General features: G+C 38.4%; 2 protein-coding genes across 3 annotated transcripts in view; one reads left to right on the top strand and one right to left on the bottom strand.

Moving 5' to 3' along the window:
* Window positions 1-7404: 7404 nt before the first annotated feature.
* The window catches only part of LOC133664977 (uncharacterized), a 40600-nt gene continuing 26908 nt past the window's right edge, over window positions 7405-21096 (top strand). For both annotated transcript variants that reach the window (XR_009828660.1, XM_062070092.1), the window contains exons 1-2: window positions 7405-7819; window positions 16145-16665. Coding sequence is in view for 1 of the 2 variants with exons in the window: in XM_062070092.1 (XP_061926076.1) it covers window positions 7442-7819; window positions 16145-16665 (899 nt within the window). In the remaining variant the exon portion in view is untranslated. The remainder of the gene's footprint in view (window positions 7820-16144; window positions 16666-21096) is intronic.
* Window positions 16832-21096, bottom strand: part of fggy (FGGY carbohydrate kinase domain containing) — a 94358-nt gene continuing 90093 nt past the window's right edge. The window contains exon 4 of the mRNA XM_062070085.1: window positions 16832-21051. Coding sequence (XP_061926069.1) covers window positions 19721-21051 — 1331 coding nt within the window. The 3' untranslated portion in view covers window positions 16832-19720. The remainder of the gene's footprint in view (window positions 21052-21096) is intronic.

The following is a 21096-nucleotide window of genomic DNA, read 5'->3' on the forward strand; positions in this document are numbered from 1 at the left end:
CGCGTTTGAGTTGCTCTATCTGCTGCCGCACGCCCTGTGACAGGTTAGGTTTAGGGATGGTTTTGGTCAGGGCACAATTTCGCCAAAAAAGTGCTCCACAACGCCCTGTGACAGGTTAGGTTTAGGGATAGTTTTGGTCAGGGCACAATTTCGCCAAAAAAAAGTGCTCCACAACGCCCTGTGACAGGTTAGGTTTAGGGATGGTTTTGGTCAGGGCACAATTTCGCAATTTCGCCAGATACAATGCAGGGAACATAGGACCCTTTTTTAGAAAAAGGGTCCTAAGTTCCCCGGTCGCATACAAAGACCCAGGAACAACCGGGGAACATAGGACCCGGGGAACATAGGACCCGGGGAACATAGGCACGCTCCCGCCTGCAGATAGCAACATTTTGGTGTCCTTTGGGAAAATATTTAGAAAGAAGACAAAAGTACACACAGTTGTACAACTATTATCTTTATGATCTTTTTTTTGTTAGTTTCTCTGTTACTGTGTGTGGCCAATTAAGCGACTTTTGGCCATACCTGGCTGGTGACATTTAGCGACTTTCTGGTTGATGTTAAGATTAATAATAGCAACAGTTCTCTTCATCTTAATGCAATTTATTGTGTCTGTCTCTCCACATTTTGCCATTAGGTACTTTGAGCTCTTGTTGGTCAGTCACTCTAAGGTACATTGTTGCTGCCATCATAGCTAGCAAGCTGCCTGCAGATAGCGACATTTTGGTGTCCTTTGAGAAATATTAAGAAAGAAGACAAAAGTACAAGACATTGTACGATTACTATCTTTTTAAAATTATTTGTTTCACTGTGTGATTGACCGACTTTGCCGCTAGATTTCGCGTCTTTTGGCCATACCTGGCTAGCGACTAAAAACATCATTTAGCGACTTTTTGGTTGTGAAGATAAGTGGTAAAAGCAGATCTTCCTGTTGGTCTTCCCACATTTTGCCATTTGGTACTTTGCACTCTTCTTGGTCACTCCAAGGCATTTGTCCCTGCCTTCAGCTAGTCACTTGGCTCTTTTGGAATATATTTCACTGTAATTGGCTCTCTCTCTCTCTTTCTCCTCAGTACAAATCAGCCTGTTCCCTTGCCATTCATCACTGACCACTCTGCTCTCCTGTCTGTCAGACATTATTGCTGCTTGCAGATAGCTTGGGGTCCTTAGAGAAAATATCAGAAGAGAAAAGTACACAATTATCTTAATTATCTTTTTTATTCAGTCAGTCCTTCAGTGAGTCCCAGTGTGTTGGCGATTAAGCAACGTTGGCATTCAATTAGCGACTTTTGGCCATACATGGCTGGCGACTCAAAAAACTAGAAAAAAAGTACAAAAAGTTGTACAATTAATATCTTTATTATCCTTAATTCCCCTGAATCCTAGAGTGTGTTGCAATTAAGCAACTTTGCTGCTAGGTTTAGCGACTCTTGTTTTGGGCATACCTGGCTAGCGACTACAAACATTATTCAGCAACTTTTTGGCTGTTAAGATTAACGTTAATAAATTAAATCCTAATACAATTTATTGTGTTGGTCTCGCCATCTTGCTATTAGGTACTTTGAATTCTTGTTGGTCTCTGCTAAGGTATCTGGCTGTTGTCTTTGCCTTCAGTTAGTCACTTGGCTCTGGAATATATTTAACTGTACTTGGCTCTCTCTTTCTCCTCAGTACAAATCAGTCTGTTCCCTTGCCATTTAGACATTTTCTTGATTGGATCATCACTGACCACTCTGCTCTCCTGCTGTCTATCAGACATTGTTGCTCCCATCATAGCTAGCAAGCTGCCTTGGTGTCCTTTGTGAAAATATTTAGATAGAAGACTAAAGTGCACAAAGGTGTACAATTATTATCTTTTCAAAATATTTGTTTCACTGTCAGTGTGATTGACCGACTTTGCCGCTAGATTTCGCGTCTTTTGGCCATACCTGGCTAGCGACTGAAAACATCATTTAGCAACTTTTTGGTTGTGAAGATAAGAGGTAAAAGCAGATCTGCCTGTTGGTCTTTCCACATTTTGCCATTTGGTACTTTGCACTCTTGTTGGTCACTCCAAGGCATTTGTCCCTGCCTTCAGCTAGTCACTTGGCTCTTTTGGAATATATTTCACTGTAATTGGCTCTCTCTCTCTTTCTCCTCAGTACAAATCAGTCTGTTCCCTTGCCATTTAGACATTTTCTTGATTCGATCATCACTGACCACTCTGCTCTCCTGCTGTCTATCAGACGAATCAGTTGATTCTCTGCTCTCAATTGTCTATGCTAGTAAGCTGTTATTCTCTGCTTTGGAGTGTTGATGCTGGGTTGCTAGTTTTCTAAATCACCTCACACACTTGAAGGAAGCAGCACCGATCATAAACACACAAACAAACTCACACACACACACACACACACACACACACACACACACACACACACACACACACACACACACACACACACATAGTTGGTTTATCTGTTGTGATAGGCAAAGAGCCAATGTGCAAAGAAAGAAGGGAAATATGGATCATAAACGTTTAAGTGGAGGAGCTAGAAAAAAAATTCAGCAAGAAAAGAAAAAAAAGGAATCAGTTTTACTTGAGAGTGTTCCAAATATCTCCAGCTTCTTCAGTACAAAGACATCTGCTGAAAGCAATTCTATAAATGCTACTGCAAATTCAGCTAAGGTTAGCAATGCACCTGAGCTAGCATGTAGCTCCCAAGATCCTGAGACCACTACAAGTGTAGACACTGAACCAAATGCTTCTGATGCTTATGATTCAACCAATTCAGCAGTAGCCAGTTGCTCGGATGAATGTGAGGTCACTGCACCTCTGGACAGCATAGAAAATGAGCTGAATCTTTCTTCAACACCATCTACAGTGACAACTCTACCTAGTGATCCCGCTAAATGGGCTGAGACCCTCACTGAGTCAATGAAGGAAGTTCTTATTCAAAGAGGTGCAAAATCATTTCACAACCGTCACAGCCATTATCCAGCTTCTGTGAGGAACAGTGGGCTAGGAGGCAAAACCCGATGCCTAAACAATGAACATTTTACTTCACACTTGCCCAATGGACAACGAGTACAAAGAGAGTGGCTGATGTACTCTCCCTCTACTGGTAATGTTTACTGCTTTGCATGCAAACTGTTTTCCCCAAAAACGCATTCTTTTGTGACAGGCTATTGTGATTGGAAACACTCAGAAAGATTTGGTGAACATGAGCGAAGTGCTGAGCACATAACCTGCATGCAAGCAGTCTTGAACCGCGCCAAAGGTGCCACAGTTGATGCAGACCTGTTCAAACAGTTTCAGGCAGAGAGCAGCTATTGGAGGCAGGTGTTACAAAGAGTTGTTGCAGTCATTAAATTCCTTGCAGAAAGGGGCCTTGCATTTAGGGGTAAAAATGAATCGTTAGGGTCTCCTCTCAATGGGAACTACCTTGGTATTCTGGAGGTCCTGGCTGAATTTGATCCCTTTCTAAAGGATCACATCAGAAAGTTTGGGCAGATGGGTCGAGGTAATACCTCATATCTGTCCTCCACCATTTGTGAGGAATTCATTGAATTGATGGGTGCAAAAACCAAACAGGCTATAGCAGATGAACTGCAAGCAAGCAAATACTACTCTATCATTGTGGATTCAACCCCAGATTTATCTCATGTGGACCAATTGACATTCATATTCCGTTTTGTTAGCAAAGAGGGCAGTGTTGTTGAACGCTTTGTGGGTTTTGAGCCCATTACTAGCCATACAGGTGAAAGTTTGGCTAACTGTGTCATGTCTGTGTTGGAAAATCTAGGGTTAGAGCTGTCAAATTGCAGGGGGCAGGCTTATGATAATGCCAGCAACATGTCAGGGAGGTATAATGGGTTGCAGGCTCACTTAAAGAAAAGCAACCCATTAATACACTATATTCCATGTGCAGCTCACTCTTTGAATTTGGTGGGAGTCAACAGCATTGACAGATGTGGAAATGAAGTCTCTAAGTATTTTGACTTGATTCAGTCTATTTACAACTTCACAACTGCATCCACACACCGATGGGACAGGGTATTTGGCAATTCCAACATAGATCTCACACTTAAAGCTTTATCCAACACGCGTTGGAGTTGCCGTGCAGAATCTACCAAAGCACTGTGGCAGAACTACAGTAAAATAAAAGCAGCACTACAGGTTATTTCCACTGATGACACAGAGAAACGAGACACACGAACTGAAGCTGACAGTCTAGTGCGGAAGCTGGATTCACTTGAGATGGCCTTCATGGCAGGCTTTTGGGACACTGTTCTGTCCAGATTTCAGGCCACAAGTCTGCAACTTCAAAAAGCAGACATGGACCTTGGTACAGCAGTTAGATTGCTGGAATCTCTGCGCACCTTTGTTCTCTCCCAAAGAGATCTATTTGATCATTTTGAGCAGAAAGCCTTAAACATGTTGGGTGGCACCCCATCTTACAGGGCTGAACGGACGAGGAAACGTAAAAAGTTTGCTGATGAATCAGCATCCCCAGATGTTGTGCTTGAGGGAAGGCAACTGTTTCAAATAGAGACATTTATTGCCTCTATTGATCAACTGAGTTCAAGCCTTAATCACCGTCTGGAGGCCTACAAACATCTGAACAATTTGTTCAGTGTCCTTTTCTCTTTGGATACAGAGTCCAATGCTTCAGTCCTTCACAAGGCCAAGATTCTCACTGAATCATACCCATCTGACCTCAATGAAAGTCTTGGACAGGAGCTTATACAGTTCAAATCTTTTATACAGCTCAACAACACTGATGAGGAGAGGACCCCTTCAGGACTGCTCAAAACAATAATACATTTTGGACTACAGCCTACGTTTCCTAATACATACATTGCGCTACAGATTTTTCTCACTCTACCGGTCAGTAACTGTGAGGGAGAACGCTCATTCTCTCTTTTGTCAAGAGTAAAAAATGAGCTGCGCACAAGAATGACTCAGAAAAGATTAAATGCGTTATCTCTAATGGCAATTGAGAGTGAGCTGACAAGAGAGTTGGACTTCAATGATGTGGTGGATGATTTTGCAAAATTGAAAGCACGAAAGAAACCCCTTGCTTAAAGGTGCACTGTGTAAGATTTTTAGGTTATTTCCAGAATTCACCCATTCACTAATGTTAGGCTACCTGTTTTCATGAATACTTACCACCACCATAAAATTCTAAGTATCCATTATGACTTGGAGAATTGCACTTTTGCCATTTCTGGGAAGTGTCACCTGGATTGTGAAGATAGGATTGACTTTAGGCAGAAGCTTGGTGCTTTCTCTGGCAAACTGAACCTCAAGCTTCATTCTCTGCAGCTTTGCATTCTTGTGCAGACTTTCATCCACAAGGAACTTTTCAACTTCCCCACTATCGTGAAGGGGCCATCAAAAGATTTCAGTGTGTCCAGCATGTCTAGTCTCTTACTCTCCTTTCTTTGAGCCATCTCTTGTTTCTCATCTGCCCTACTCTCGAATTTTGCCTTCATGAATTTACTCCAGTTGAGTTCAACCTCCCTTTTTGCTTGTGCTGCTGCCTTGAAACCTCTGAAGCTCCTGGCTCTTCTGTAAAATTATTGACCTATTGACTGCGTTCAGTGTGCCCAACTTCTTCAGTTTGTAGTCCACCTTGCCACATTGTCTCTCCATCCCAATGTTGTGCACAGGGGTGCCATCAATGTTACTAGCCTGTTCACTGACAGGGTCCATTGGGAAGGTCTCCTCATCCATCCTCTGCCTGGCCAGGACAGTCTTCAGATGGGGCAGCATGAGATCTGTCAGCTGCTTCACTTCATCCAAGTATTCGGCAGCCACGTCTGACACTGAGTTCAGGACATGTCCAGTGCCTGTCCAGCCACTATAGCATTCTTGGAAATGGGCTATCTTGACCTGCATGCAGCCCTTGTACCATGAACTGGCCTACACCTTTCTTTGTGGTGCTCTCCGATGCATGTTATCATTTTACCTTTCTCCTTCTCCTCAAGCTTAACCACAAATAGATACAGACTTTGAGCCTCAATTTGCTGCACAGCTGCCGTTATGCCAATGTGTTTTCCTAAGATATTATTTTATTTTTAATGATAGAAGGGAGGAAAAGGGGGCAAAAATCATGTCCGATTTAGTTTTTTGGGTGGGTTGGGGGGTTTATTTCATGATAGCTACCAACTTCCAATACATAATATCTCTCAAATGACCCAATGCACCATCACTGAAGTGGGCGTAATCATTTTCAAAAATGTTTATTTTTAGGCCATTTATCCCCTCCCCCTGTGTCTGTGTGAAACCTGTGCTTGTCAGTGTCTGTGTGGTATACCTAATAGTGTGTGTGCAGTATGTGCACTCTTCTGTACAGTACAGTGTGCATGTCTGTTCACAGTATACAGTATTTCTTGCATAGTGCGTGCGTGTGTGTGCGCCCACACGCGCGGGGGGTTGAGGGGCCAAGACCATGTCAGGCCCAGGGGGCCAAAATTTCTTAATCCGCCCCTGTATATATATATATATATATATATATATATATATACACATGTATATATATATAAAACACATAAAACACATATATATATATATATATATATATATATATATATATATATATATATGTATATATATATATATATATATATATATATATATATACATATATATATACATATATATATATACATATATATATATATATGTATATATATACATATATATATATATATGTATATATATATATATGTATATATATATATACATATATATATATATATGTATATATATACATATATATATATGTATATATATATATATATATATATATATATATATATATGTATATATATACATATATATATATATGTATATATATATATATATGTATATATATGTATATATATATATATATATATATGTATATATATATATATATATATATATATATATGTATATATATATATATATATATATATATATATATATGTATATATATATATATATATATATATATATATATGTATATATATATATATATATATATATATATATATATATATATATATATATATATATATATATATATATATATATATAAGATAACACATATACATTTCATAACAGTTATATACATATGTACAAAAAATATATGTATATATCTATGTGATGAACGAATTTAATTTGAAAAATTAAACGTATACATATTGTTTAGTTTGTAGCTTTACTCCTCAATATACTGTAGCACCAAATAGCTGTACCTAACATTTTGGCCGGTGAGATTACTCGTCAGTTTTATATGTTCAAAAATATTTATGTATATTTTGTAACTATAAACTCAAAAAGGATTTTGAAAAATGAAACGGTAATCTTTCTAAAAGTCTTGGGGCTTTAATCGTTTCCTTGGCATGGAGCGCTAGCCAATCAAAAGGCAGCTTGTCATCCAGGACGTCACGTGACTAGTTTGTTGACACCGCCATGTTGACAAAAATGGCAGCGACTGAAATGAATGAGACCGGCGTCAGCTTCAAGCCCCATGAACTTTCCGCTCATATTAACCACATGGATATTGAAGGATACGACACAAAACTTACTCGGTTAAACATAACCGACCCTTATAATGCGCCCAGCGAGTTTTTTACGTCTATCAAGTCAGCCACAGCGAAGGACAAAGTCCCAGACCTACAGTATCCGGACATATACAACTACCTCATTAACTTTCTCTCGTCCTACTCAGGAGAATCTTTGAAAGACTACAAATGTCTAGAGGGGTACAAATGGACAACGTCTGGATTCGTTACGAACCTTCAACTTTGGTGCCTACCAGCTAAAAACAGCGTCGTCATCACCGGAAGCGTAAGTGTAGCCTCGCGTTAGCATCAAGCTAATGCTGGTTTACTGACCCTTTCATCATCGTCATTTATTTTTATTCCTTTCATGAAAATGCATATATACAAGCCACGTACAGTTCACACTTTCATTGTTTTTTTTGTTTCTTATACATTTCCATTAGGGATGTCCGATAATGGCTTTTTGCCGATATCCGAAATTCCGATATTGTCCAACTCTTAATTACCGATACAGATATCAACCGATACCGATATATACAGTCGTGGAATTAACACATTATTATGCCTAATTTGGACAACCAGGTATGGTGAAGATAAGGTCCTTTTTTTAAAAATTAATAAAATAAGATAAATAAATTAAAAACATTTTCTTGAACAAAAAAGAAAGTAAAACAATATAAAAACTAGGGCTGTGAATCTTTGGGTGTCCCACGATTCGATTCAATATCGATTCTTGGGGTCACGATTCGATTCAAAATCGATTTTTTTTAATTCAACACGATTCTCGATTCAAAAACGATTTTTTTCCCGATTCCAAAGGATTCTCTATTCATTCAATACATAGGATTTCAGCAGGATCTACCCCAGTCTGCTGACATGCAAGCAGAGTAGTAGATTTTTGTAAAAAACTTTTATAATTGTAAAGGACAATGTTTTATCAACTGATTGCAATAATGTACATTTGTTTTAACTATTAAATGAACAAAAAATATGACTTATTTTATCTTTATGAAAATATTGGACACAGTGTGTTGTCAAGCTTATGAGATGCGATGCAAGCGTAAGCCACTGTGACACTATTGTTCTTTTTTTTTATTTTTATAAATGTCTAATAATGTCAAAGAGGGATTTTTAATCACTGCTATGTTGAAATTGTAACTAATATTGATACTGTTGTTGATAATATTCATTTTTGTTTCACTACTTTTGGTTTGTTCTGTGTCGTGTTTGTGTCTCCTCTCAATTGCTCTGTTTATTGCAGTTCTGAGTGTTGCTGGGTCGGGTTTGGTTTTGGAATTGGATTGCATTGTTATGGTATTGCTGTGTATTGTTTTGTTGGATTGATTAATTTAAAAAAATAAAAATAACAAATTTAAAAAAAAAAAAAAATTAAAAAAAAAAATCGCTTTTTAAAAAATGAGAATCGATTCTGAATCGCACAACGTGCGAATCGCAATTCGAATTCGAATCGATTTTTTCCCACACCCCTAATAAAAACAGTTACATAGAAACTAGTAATTAATGAAAATGAGTAAAATTAACTGTTAAAGGTTAGTACTATTAGTGGACCAGCAGCACGCACAATCATGTGTGCTTACGGACTGTATCCCTTGCAGACTGTATTAATATATATTGATATATAATGTAGGAACCAGAATATTAATAACAGAAAGAAACAACCCTTTTGTTTGAATGAGTGTAAATGGAGGAGGGAGTTTTTTTGGGTTGGTGCACTAATTGTAAGTGTATCTTGTGTTTTTTATTTAATAAAAAATAAAAAACGATACAGATGATAAAAAAAACGATACCGATAATTTCCGATATTACATTTTGAAGCATTTATCATGGAAATTAGAGATGTCCGATAATATTGGCAGGCCGATATTATCGGACATCTCTAATTTCCATGATCAGAAAGGTACGGCGCCCCTATGGAGGGAAAAAATTGTTTTGCAAGATCTCGCAAAAGTTTTTTTTTTTCTATGTCAGAGAACCGGAAGTAAAACAGACACAGCGATAGTGAACCGGAAGTGAAACAGACAAAGCGATGGAGGAGCCTACCCGTCATCCGTGGGAGAAGATTATTGATTTCTATTTTAGTTTTGGCCAACATATAAAGACATCAAATCGTATTATGGTCCCACAACAGAGCACGGATGATGTGTCTGTTTCACTTCCGGTTCACCATCGCTGTATCTGTTTTACTTCCGGTTCACTGACATAGGAAAAAAACCTTTTGCGAGATATCGCTAAAAGTGTTGAGTGATCTCGCAAAAAGTATTGCGAGATCTCGCTAAACATCCATGTCCCTTTAGGGGCTCCGTAGAAAGGAGCAGATGGAAGAATATCCATCCATCCATTTCCTACCGCTTATTCCCTCCGGGGTCGCAGGGGGCGCTGGAGCCTATCTCAGCTACAATCGTGCGGAAGGCGGGGTACACCCTGGACAAGTCGCCACCTCATCGCAGGGCCAACACAGATAGACAGACAACATTCAAGAATAATATTCTCATATTTATCTGCCCCCTTTTTTAACACAAATTATTTTAGATGACTCTATCACTGTTCCCTCCACCAACACCCGAACTCCAACATACTTTTTAATTTTCGTTTAAGCATTTTCACAATGACACGTCCAATCACAATCCAAAATCAGTCTGATATAATGCTAGTTGTCTCTTTTTGTAACTCTTTTTAAATTCAAAAATATTCTTGCAACTTTTTAAGTCTTTCTTTAGAGAATTCCGTGCTTTCACACCAGCAACAGACAAGCACATTTGTTATTTCTGCACAATAACTTCAATAAGGTAGAATAATTGAGCAATATAACATTCTCATTGTATTATACGGGAAACTGTAATTAACCTTGTTCAAAATAAATAAGCTTTTAGGTACCTTATTTTTCACATGCAATATGCGTTTCCATGTCAACTTTTCATCTAGGATGACCCCAAGAAATCTGATTTCAGACACCTTCTCAATTTTCACATTGTTTATGGATAAACTAACTTCTACCTTTCTATTATTACTGAATACCATAAATTTAGTATTTTCCAAATTTAAAGATAATTTACTTACATCAAACCATAATTTTAGTTTAACTATTTCCTTTTCAATATTATCAGCTAAGATTTTCAAGTTATCTCCTGAACAGTATAAGTTTGTATCGTCTGCGAATAATACGTACTGTAAAAATTTTGGAACCTCACAAATATAATTTATATATAAAATAAAAAGTTTGGGTCCTAAAATCGAACCTTGTGCAGGGTTCGTACGGATGCTTAAAAACCTTGAAAATGCTTGAATTTTAATGTTGTGTTTTCAATGTTTGAATAATGCTTACATTTTGGGTGAAGTGCTTGGAAATGTTGATCATATTTCTCGGCAGTCTGACTCGATAGGCTAATTATAAAATGGAAAAAAATTAAATAATTTTCCTTAAAAATGAAAGCTACACGCTTGATCTGTTGGCTTTGCACGAGCCCTTACATTAGGTGGTTGTCATGCCAGAGCCGTATATACGACTCTGTGTCGCCCCCAAGAGGACAGTAGTGCATTTGGTCCATTGTCATTTTAATGAACATTGGATGGAAAATGACAAATACACACTTTGGATACAACGTGGACTAAATCCATGTGTAGACTGCTGCAAAGTATGCAAAAAGGAAATCCAGCTTTTCACAATGGGAGAGTCTGCTCTCTCTAGTCATATGAAAGGTAAGCCACAGAGATTACTAGCCCTACAAGTTAACTAACGTTAGCTAAAGTTTTGTTTTCTAACCTTTTGGTACATGCTAGACCTAAACTGTGAGATCAGCGCTAGATTACATGTTAATTACGGACAGTTATTACGAGCTATGAAAGGAAAAAAGCGAGCGTTTGTCAATGATAAATTATAATGTTAAGAACTTCCCTCAACTAAAAATCGATTTGTTATCATAGCCACATTTATAAGGCTAGATGTGCTTAATGAAAGGTGACTGAGGTGAACAAACAAAATATTTTCCTTAAATGTATCATCCTTATATTAACGTGGAATAGTTTAGTTAATAAATGAGTGAAATTGACATTTTAAAGGTTGCCTGTATTTATATCACATTATGCAGTTTACAAGCACACATATGGTGTGAATCAATCTGTGCTGTTCGATGTCATTGAGTGCTGCAAGTCAGAAAAAGAACAAGAAATGTGAAAAACGTCACAAATGGAGACACGTTTTCAAACACCAATGACATTGAATAGTCTACATAAACACTGCTTTATTTTCTATGCCCCATTCAGTTAATGATAACTGATGTTAGGCTTAGGTTTTACCAGATTTTCTGTATTTTTCCTTCAGACAGCGTTTGGTGACCTCAAACAACAAGGCTATGGATTTATTCACACTGGTTTTCGCCTTTTGAAGGGTACTGGAAAAACTGGAAAATTGATCTTGAAAGTCCTTAAAAAGTGCTTGAATTTGGCCATGGAAAAGGTGTACGAACGCTGCTTGTGGAATTCCATTCTGACCTATAATCATCAATCTCAACATATTGCTGTCATTGTGGTAAATAGCTGGTTAACCCCTCCTCCACACCCCTGATTGTAAATAATGTAAATAATTCAATGTGATTATCTTGTGTGATGACTGTATTATGATGATAGTATATATGATAGTATATATCTGTATCATGAATCATTTTAAGTGGACCCCGACTTAAACAAGTTGAAAAACTTATTCGGGTGTTACCATTTAGTGGTCAATTGTACGGAATATGTACTTCACTGTGCAACCTACTAATAAAAGTCTCAATCAATCAATCAATCTAGTACAACTCCTCTAACTCCGTAAGTATATAATTTAGAAATGAGAATTTGATCATCTATAGCAGTGTTTTTCAACCACTAGTGCCGTGAAATACAGTCTGGTGTGCCGTGGGAGTTTATGTAATTTCACCTAATTGGGTTAAAAATATTTTTTGCACACAAGTAATTATAATCCGTAAATAATGTGCCGTTGTTGAGTTGCCTGTATTGTCTAGAGCTCGGCAGAGTAACTATGTTATACTCATCCGTATCAGTAGGTGGCAGCTACCACCCTAAACTAACACCCTCCCCGGATTGCTAATAATCAAATGTAAACAATCAAATGCAGATACTTTTTCTTATGCCTTCTCTCTCTCTCTCTCTCTCTCTCTCTCTCTCTCTCCACTACTTGCTGTCCAAATCCTACCCCAAGCCCCCCCCTCCACACCCCTGATTGTAAATAATGTAAATAATTCAATGTGATTATCTTTTATGATGATAGTATATATCTGATAGTATATATCTGTATCATGAATCAATTTAAGTGGACCCTGACTTAAACAAGTTGAAAAACTTATTCGGGTGTTACCATTTAGTGGTCAATTGTAAGGAATATGTACTTCACTGTGCAACCTACTAATAAAAGTCTCAATCAACCAAAAAAAAAAAAAAAGCATGTAGCTAATTGCTTTGTAGATGTCGGAAACACATCGCGTCGTGATCACAATATGCAGACGACAGCGGGAAGCTGCGTGCAGGTACTAAGGTATCTTATGCTTAAACCAAAAATAAACAAAAGGCGAGTGCCAATAAGAAAAAGGCATTGAAGCTAAGGCATGGCTATGCAAAATGAAACTAAAACTGAACTAGCTGCAAAGTAAACAAAACACAAAATGCTGGACGACAGCAAAGACTTACAGTGTGTGGAGCAGAGACGGCGTCCACAAAGTACATCCGTACATGACAATCAACAATGTCCCCACGAAGAAGGAAAGCGTCCGCACAACTTAAATAGTCTGGATTGCGAAAACAAAGCAGGTGTGGAGAATAGCGCTCGAGGAAGACATGAAACTGCAACAGGAAAATACCAACAAAACAGGGAAAAAAAACACCAAAATTGGAGCGCAAGACAAGGACTAAAACACTACACACAGGAAAACAGCAAAAAACTCAAAATAAGTCACGGCGTTATGTGACATGTGGTGACAGTACACCCACTTTGAGAAAAAAGCTATAGTGATGCATGCTTGGTTATGGTTTGCATTCATATCCAACAATTGCGAGAACTACTTTTTATTCTCAATATCGGCTACTGAGTTTAGTTTTTTAATGATTTCTGCTTGTGGTGTGCCTCAGGATTTTTTCAATGAAAAAAATGTGCCTTGGCTCAAAAAAGGTTGAAAAACACTATAGTGTCGAATGCCTTCTTGAAGGCAATGAACACTCCTGTTGTGTATTTATTTTGATCAATTGCAGTTGTAATTTTCTTCAATCATTTTCATGATGGCCAAGCTTGTAGACCTATTTGATCGAAATCCATACTGATTTTCATTTGCCGTATTTTTTCGGACTACAAGTCGCAGTTTTTTTCTTAGTTTGGCCGGGGGTGCGACTTATACTCAGGAGCGACTTATGTGTGAAATTATTAACACATTACCGTAAAATATCAAATAATATTATTTAGCTCATTCACGTAAGAGACTAGACGTATAAGATTTCATCGGATTTAGCGATTAGGAGTTTTTGATTGATTGATTGAAACTTTTATTAGTAGATTGCACAGTGAAGTACATATTCCTTACAGTTGACCACTAAATGGTAACACCCGAATAAGTTTTTCAACTTGTTTAAGTCGGGGTCCACTTAAATTGATTCATGATACAGATGTATACTATTTTCATAATACAGTCATCACACAAGATAATCATCAGAGTATATACATTGAATTATTTACATGATTTACAATCCGGGATGTGGGATATGGAGGGGGGTTTAGGTTTGGTTGGTATCAACACTTCAGTCATCAACAATTGCATCATCAGAGAAATGGACATTGGAACAGTGTAGGACTGACTTGGTAGGATATGTACAGCAAGTAGTGGACACAGAGAGAGATCAGGGGCCGTACTTATCAAGCTTCTTAGAATTACTCCTAAGAAGTCTGCTAAGAGTTGACTTAAGAGTAAATAAATTCTTCGCTGAAAGCTGCACTTAAAAGTTAGTTATCAAGCGTCTTACTCACACTTTCAGCGAAGTGTAGGACTGAATCTTAAGTGTCACACTCAGAGCTGAATTACGACATTACTATGTGCCGTAAACGGAATTTTAGGTGACGTAATTTCTGTGTCCATAGAAATGACCAATCACGGAAGGGAATCCGTTGTCTAAGAATAAAGAAATATTTTGGAAATATTTAAGTGGACAATGGGAGTGTATATTTTGACAATAAACTACAAAATAATACAAAACAAACTAGTCCCCGCCGGCACTCACGCTACCGCTCCCTCTCTTCTATCGCCCACACACTCACTGACGTCACTCACCTCACGGCCACACACATACGCTACTGTCATAACATTTTCTTTCCAATTCATTAATTAGGCAACTAATTTGAAACTGGTGTGGGTGGCTCTATATATACTAGCCCACTGCAGACACATGCAGAAATCAACAAGGAATCGAAAAGTATTACATCTGTGACAAAAATAATATCCGCTCTGTCTAAACGATACAGTTTGATCAGCTGCTCGTCATCAAAAAAAACAAAAAACACTGTTCCGTTCCCTGAACGTTCGCGCACGTCTCTCTCGCCTCAGTGCCATCCCCTGCTGGCAACTCCTAACCACTTAAGACACCTCTGAAGGTCTCTTAAATATCGTGGAGAGTAGGAGTGATTCTTAGACTTAAGAACGTTGATAAAAAGCTTTTATTCTTAAGTTTGAGAGTAGGACTAAATTTCGCAAATTCTCAGGACTTAAGTGTAAAATGGCACTCTAAGAAGCTTGATAAGTACGGCCCCAGATATTATAAGAAAAAGTGTCTACATTTGATTATTTACATTTGATTATTTACAATCCGTAGAGGTATGATGAGGAAGGAAGGGTGTTAGTTTAGGGTTGAAGTTGCCTGGAGGTGTTCTTTTAGTGCGGTTTTGAAGGAGGATAGAGATGCCCTTTCTTTTACACCTGTTGGGAGTGCATTCCATATTGATGTGGCATAGAAAGAGAATGATTGTTTGGTAAACGTATAGCATGTTCTATATGTTATAGTTATTTGAATGACTCTTACCATAATATGTTACGTTAACATACCAGGCACGTTCTCAGTTGGTTATTTATGCCTCATATAACGTACACTTATTCAGCCTGTTGTTCACAATTTTTTATTTATTTTAAATTGCCTTTCAAATGTCTATTCTTGGTGTTGGGTTTTATCAAATAAATTTCCCCAAAAAATGCGGCTTATACTCCAGTGCGACTTATATATGTTTTTTTCTTTCTTTATTATGCATTTTCGGCCGGTGCGACTTATACTCCGGAGCGACTTATACTCCGAAAAATACGGTAATATTTTATGTTTTTTAATAAAGCAGTCTAATTTATTAACAAACAGTTTTTCAAGCACTTTTGAAAATTGAGATAGGAGAGATACTGGTCTATAATTACCAAATGTATGTTTATCTCCAGTTTTAAAGAAAGGTATGACCTTAGCTGTTTTCATACTGTCTGGCAAAACTCCTACTTTAAAAGAACAATTAATTATATTATGTAATGGTTTAATGATGCAATCAATTGTCTTTTTTAATTATTTTCTTTGGATCTTCCAGGTGCGTCATAATTCCCAAAAGATGGCTGACCCCGCATTGAAGCCCTGGGTGTTAGTGAGGAATGATGGAGTTGTGTTAGGAGCCCACTGCCATTGCACCACAGGACGTGGGGAGAGCTGCTCCCACGTATCAGCTGTGTTGTTCAGTGTGTGGCAGCACAACAATGGACGGCAGGAAGACTCTCAAAAGTGCAAGCGGTGCAAACCAAGTCCGGAGTCTTTGCAAAAAATGGTAGCTAAGCAAGGCAAGGACTTAAATTTTACTCACTCAAAAGTTGACTCGTCCATTCGTCTAGCTGTCCCACCTCTGACCCCGGATGAGCAAACCCAGCTTTATAGCAGACTCAGCAAATGCTGCAGACAGGATGGAGGTGCCGTCAAGCCAGCGGTTCTCTCCGTCGTCCGAGACTACGCCTCAGCCTACGTCCCGAAAACCGTCATGCTCAATCCACCCGAACTCCTCACAGATCCCAGCGATAACCAGGCGGGGGATCTCATCCTGGAAGAGTTACCCTCGCTGAGGTAACGGTCTGCAGTGGTGCTACTGTCGTGAGCCCAAAGTCGGGACCATGTTGGTCTGTGAGTCCGGTTTTTGTCCGGTGGAGAAGTTTCACCAAACCTGTCTTGGCATAACGAGAGTTCTAACTCCTTGGATGTGTCCTACCTGCAGAAATATCATCAATGCACAAAGGAACATCAACATAAGTCAGTGATAGGGTTGTTTTGATACCAAAATATATTTCGGTACTTTTCAAAATTAAAGGTGACCACAAAAAAATCATTATTGCCTTTATTATAACGGAAAATCTTATGCTACATTAAACATATGTTTCTTATTGCAATCAAATAACAGTTTTTGCATTAAACAACATAGTAAACATCCTAGTAAGCAAGCAAACCGGTAACAAAGCCTCCTAAAAAATTATTCCAGAGTGTGGCCACCACTGCTGCTCACTGCTCCCCTCACCCCGCAGGGGATGGGTCAAATGCAGAGGGTAATTTCACCACACCTAGTGTGTGTGACTGTCAGTGGTACTTTAACTTGAATTGGCTGCTGACGTATGCAGTAATATATTGTTTCTCATTTTATTAACTTGTCTAAATTATGAGGGACAAGTGGTAGAAAATTGATTATTAATCTGTTTGTTCATTTACTGTTAATATCTCCTTACTTTCTGTTTCAACATGTTCCATCTACACTTCTGTTAAAATGCAATACGCACCTATTCTTCTGTTCCTTGATACTTTACATAGATTTTGGGTGATACTAGAAATTTGGGTATCGCTCCGATACCAAGTAGTTACAGGGTCATACATTGGTCATATTTAAAATTTCCTGAGTTTATCAACAAAAGATTTTGTGATAATAAAATATATCCATGTAATCATATCGACTATATAAGGCTCTTGTACTTGGTATCGTTACAAGCTATATTTGTGGCGATCCACCCATTTTTACATTCAGGAGTGCTAGCATGCTGTTAGCGAAGAGCTATGGTATCCTTTTACGGTGCTTAGTGAAGAAGCATGTTGAGCCATTCCTCGTCCTGCGGGGAATAAACGTAGTTTATTTGTCACCATGGTGGCGAGGATTAGTTATTTAGAAGTAGCTAAAACACTTTGTGGACGAACGTTAGATACTAGCTAGGACCACTTAAAGAGCGTCGCTTCAGTGTCCTTAGCTTCACCTTTATCGTTAGTTTTAAGCCAAAATACGTGCATTTTCCTCTCTTCTTTCTCCACATTGTTTCTGCTTGCAAGTGGTCTGTTCGTGTGTTGATGCTGACATCAAGCGCATGAAAAAAAGTACCGGTGTTTTTCAAAGGCAGTATAGTACCTTTTTAATAGTACCGCGGTACTTTAGTAGTACCTGTACATCGTACAACCCTTGTCAATAGTGATGTAAATTAAGGATGTATCGCACAATTTTTGTGAAATGTGATAGCCATTGCCAATTAATGCATTTTATTGCCAATCACAAATGGAATACCACTATTTAATTGTAGTACTCCAGCTAATTGTGTCTCCATACACAGTGTGGAGCCGTTCCTCTAAACCAGTTCTTCTGAATTAGTTTGTTAGGCCCCTCCCCCCGAGAAAGAAGAAAACATTTTGCACCCCCTCCTCTCCCCACCGTGACCATAAATAGTATAATTTGTCTATAAAATTGGTATAAGTACACCTCTGCATAACATTGTATTCGTAGCGTTAAAAAAAAGAAAAAGGAAAGATAAACTTACAACTTCATTAGCATTGTTTTTTAGTTTGTAACAGAAAATTTGCCTGAAATAAAAAAAAAGGAATCCTTATTTAAATTATAAAACATTTTTGACCAACTTGAACCATTTAATACTGGAAAATTAAATTTAGCAAATACATCAGCAACATTAACTCAGGAGCACAATATATAAAACACTTTAACTTACCAAACAAAAATGAATAAAACAATATGGGCTGATTTTTTTTTTTTTTTTTTAATAAAATGAAGGCTACATGAGCATGTTTTGTAGTGCAATGCATGTTTTCTGGGGTCAAGTGTGAGGGCCACTATTTAAGATGGCAAATAAACTGCATTTATTTGCATCAAAAGTATCATTATCCCTGGAGGATGAGGCTGAACATGTTACACACAGAGGAAGAGAATAAGGAAGTGGTTTGAATATTATGCTGATATTGTTGTCAATAGCACTTACATTTTAAAGATTTACAGCTGATACATGTGATTGGTATCGGCCGAGCTCACTCATGGACGATTGGAATCGGCAGCATAAAACCCAGATCGGAACATCCCTAAGGTGAATAACCTTGTATCAAACCTATAGTTCAGGGGTGTCAAACTCATTTTAGATCGGGGTCCACATGGAAAAAAATCTACTCCCAAATGGGCCGGACTGGTAAAATCGTGGCACAATAACTTAAAAATAAAGACAACTTCAGATTGGTTTCTTTGTTTAAAAATAGAACAAGTAGATTCTGAAAATGTACAAATCATAATGTTGTTGGGTTTTTAGTACACTTACATGTCAATAGTATTCTCTTTGTCATATTTTCTGAATACGTTATGTGATAATGTTCATCAGTCAAGTCATTGGTGTTAATTTTCAATCTATCAAGATTAAAAAAATGATATCAAAATTAAATTACAGGATGCTATTTATGTAGTTTGCTCAATTTCCTCGACTGGTGCACTAACATGTGGTTTATTTTGTACATATGTAGCATCATCTACAAAGATACAAAGAATTGCTATTGCGACATCCAGTGGACACATTTAGAACAACGGTTTCTTTCATTCAGAAATTTCAGGTTAATTTTTATACTTAGCAAACTCATCCCACGGGCCGGATAAAACCTGTTCGCGGGCCTGATCCGGTCCTCGGGCTGTACGTTTGACACCCCTGCTATAGTTGGTGGCTGTGAAACACTAGTTTCTCTTGTCAAAAGCGAAACAGATATGTTTAGTTTTCTGTTTATTTACAAACACAAAACAAAATATCCACTTTTGAGAGAATGTGCAGTGGCAACTACTCATCTACCCTTCTTAATACCAACATGTTCCTTTGCTTAAATAAAGCAGTTACTGAAAAGATACCACCGATTCTGAGGCGTTTGTAAGCGCGCAACATATATTTACAATTTTGTCGAGAAGAGTCATGCCTTCTTGATCGATGCGAGTGTAGCCTTTAGGGACAGTACTTTGCAAAATGCTGTATTTATGACGGAGAACCCCAATTATGCTCTCAATGTGTTTCCTGAGAGTTGCCAGGCACTCGGTGTCCCCCAAGTCAACGGGATCCAATTGTCCTTTGCCAAGAGCTAATGCTGTGATTCTAATGTCAGCTGGATAGGAATGTTCACTCTCACCGACGATAAAACCTCGGTCGGCTAAGACTAAGTCACCTGGAAGCAAATTGCATAAAAACTTGCTTTGCTTTATGATTAACTTATCACTTATGCGACCTCCCCGGCCATTGGAAAGGAAGCAAATTGAGCCTTGTGGACAAATGGCTAATAAGTATTTCATGGTATAACATGACTGGTATGCTGAGTAACACAGTGCACTGTTTATCAAGTTACTTGGTTTCTCTAAGACTATGTCAAAAACGTCAATAATGCACACCGTCTTTTCGAAGGGACTGTTCCGAAATGCACACGGGAGAGACTTTCTTAAAGACTCCCTGTCCGGCCATTTGACTAAGCTTGACACCAGCCGACAATCCATGACGTTTACACAACGGTTGAAAAGCTGGGAAACGGCGGTCGAATCCACTGCAAAGTAATAGGCAAGAAAGTCAAAAGACAAGTTAAGTCTGAGCTTGATCAAAGTTAGCATGAACTGCTGAAAGGACGTCAGGTACGACGCAGGGTTAAGGAAAGGAGCCACAAAGTGAAAAAGCGTCATCAGGACAGAAAATGTCGGCAGACCGGTGAGCGCGGTCACCTTTCCGTCGTCGTTTTTCAGAGTCATCTCGTTTAGTTCAACTCGGTTCATTTTGTCTTTTAGCAACTCATTTTCAGTCCTCAGAGCCTGACATTCTGACTCCAGGGATTGGATGAGTCTCTGACAGTCTTCGCTATAACACGGCAGAGTCGCTGTGCTCTCCTGATAATCAGGAGTGGATGGAAGCTCGTTGTGGGGGGGTGTCTCTGGAGATTCTCTTATAGGAATGTCAACTTCTACGGGACCGCCTTCGTCGGCCGTGTCGGTTACAGAGTCGTCCGCTGATGCTACAGGGGGCGATTTTCTTTCCTGATTAATTTCTTGGTGTTTGCTCTTCTGCCGTCTGTTGAAAACAACCAGCTGCCTTTGCCTTGCACTCCTCCTCCTCCTCCTCTTCTGCGGGGATGGCACATGTTTAAAGATTGCTGGCACAAAATCTGGTGACCTCTGGTTGTTACTCTTTCTCCCTGAAACAAAAGCAAGTAACAGGTTAGATTTCATTCAATTTGACT

The sequence above is a fragment of the Entelurus aequoreus genome, linkage group LG14 (genome assembly GCF_033978785.1).
Source record: "Entelurus aequoreus isolate RoL-2023_Sb linkage group LG14, RoL_Eaeq_v1.1, whole genome shotgun sequence".
Lineage (NCBI taxonomy): Eukaryota > Metazoa > Chordata > Actinopteri > Syngnathiformes > Syngnathidae > Entelurus > Entelurus aequoreus.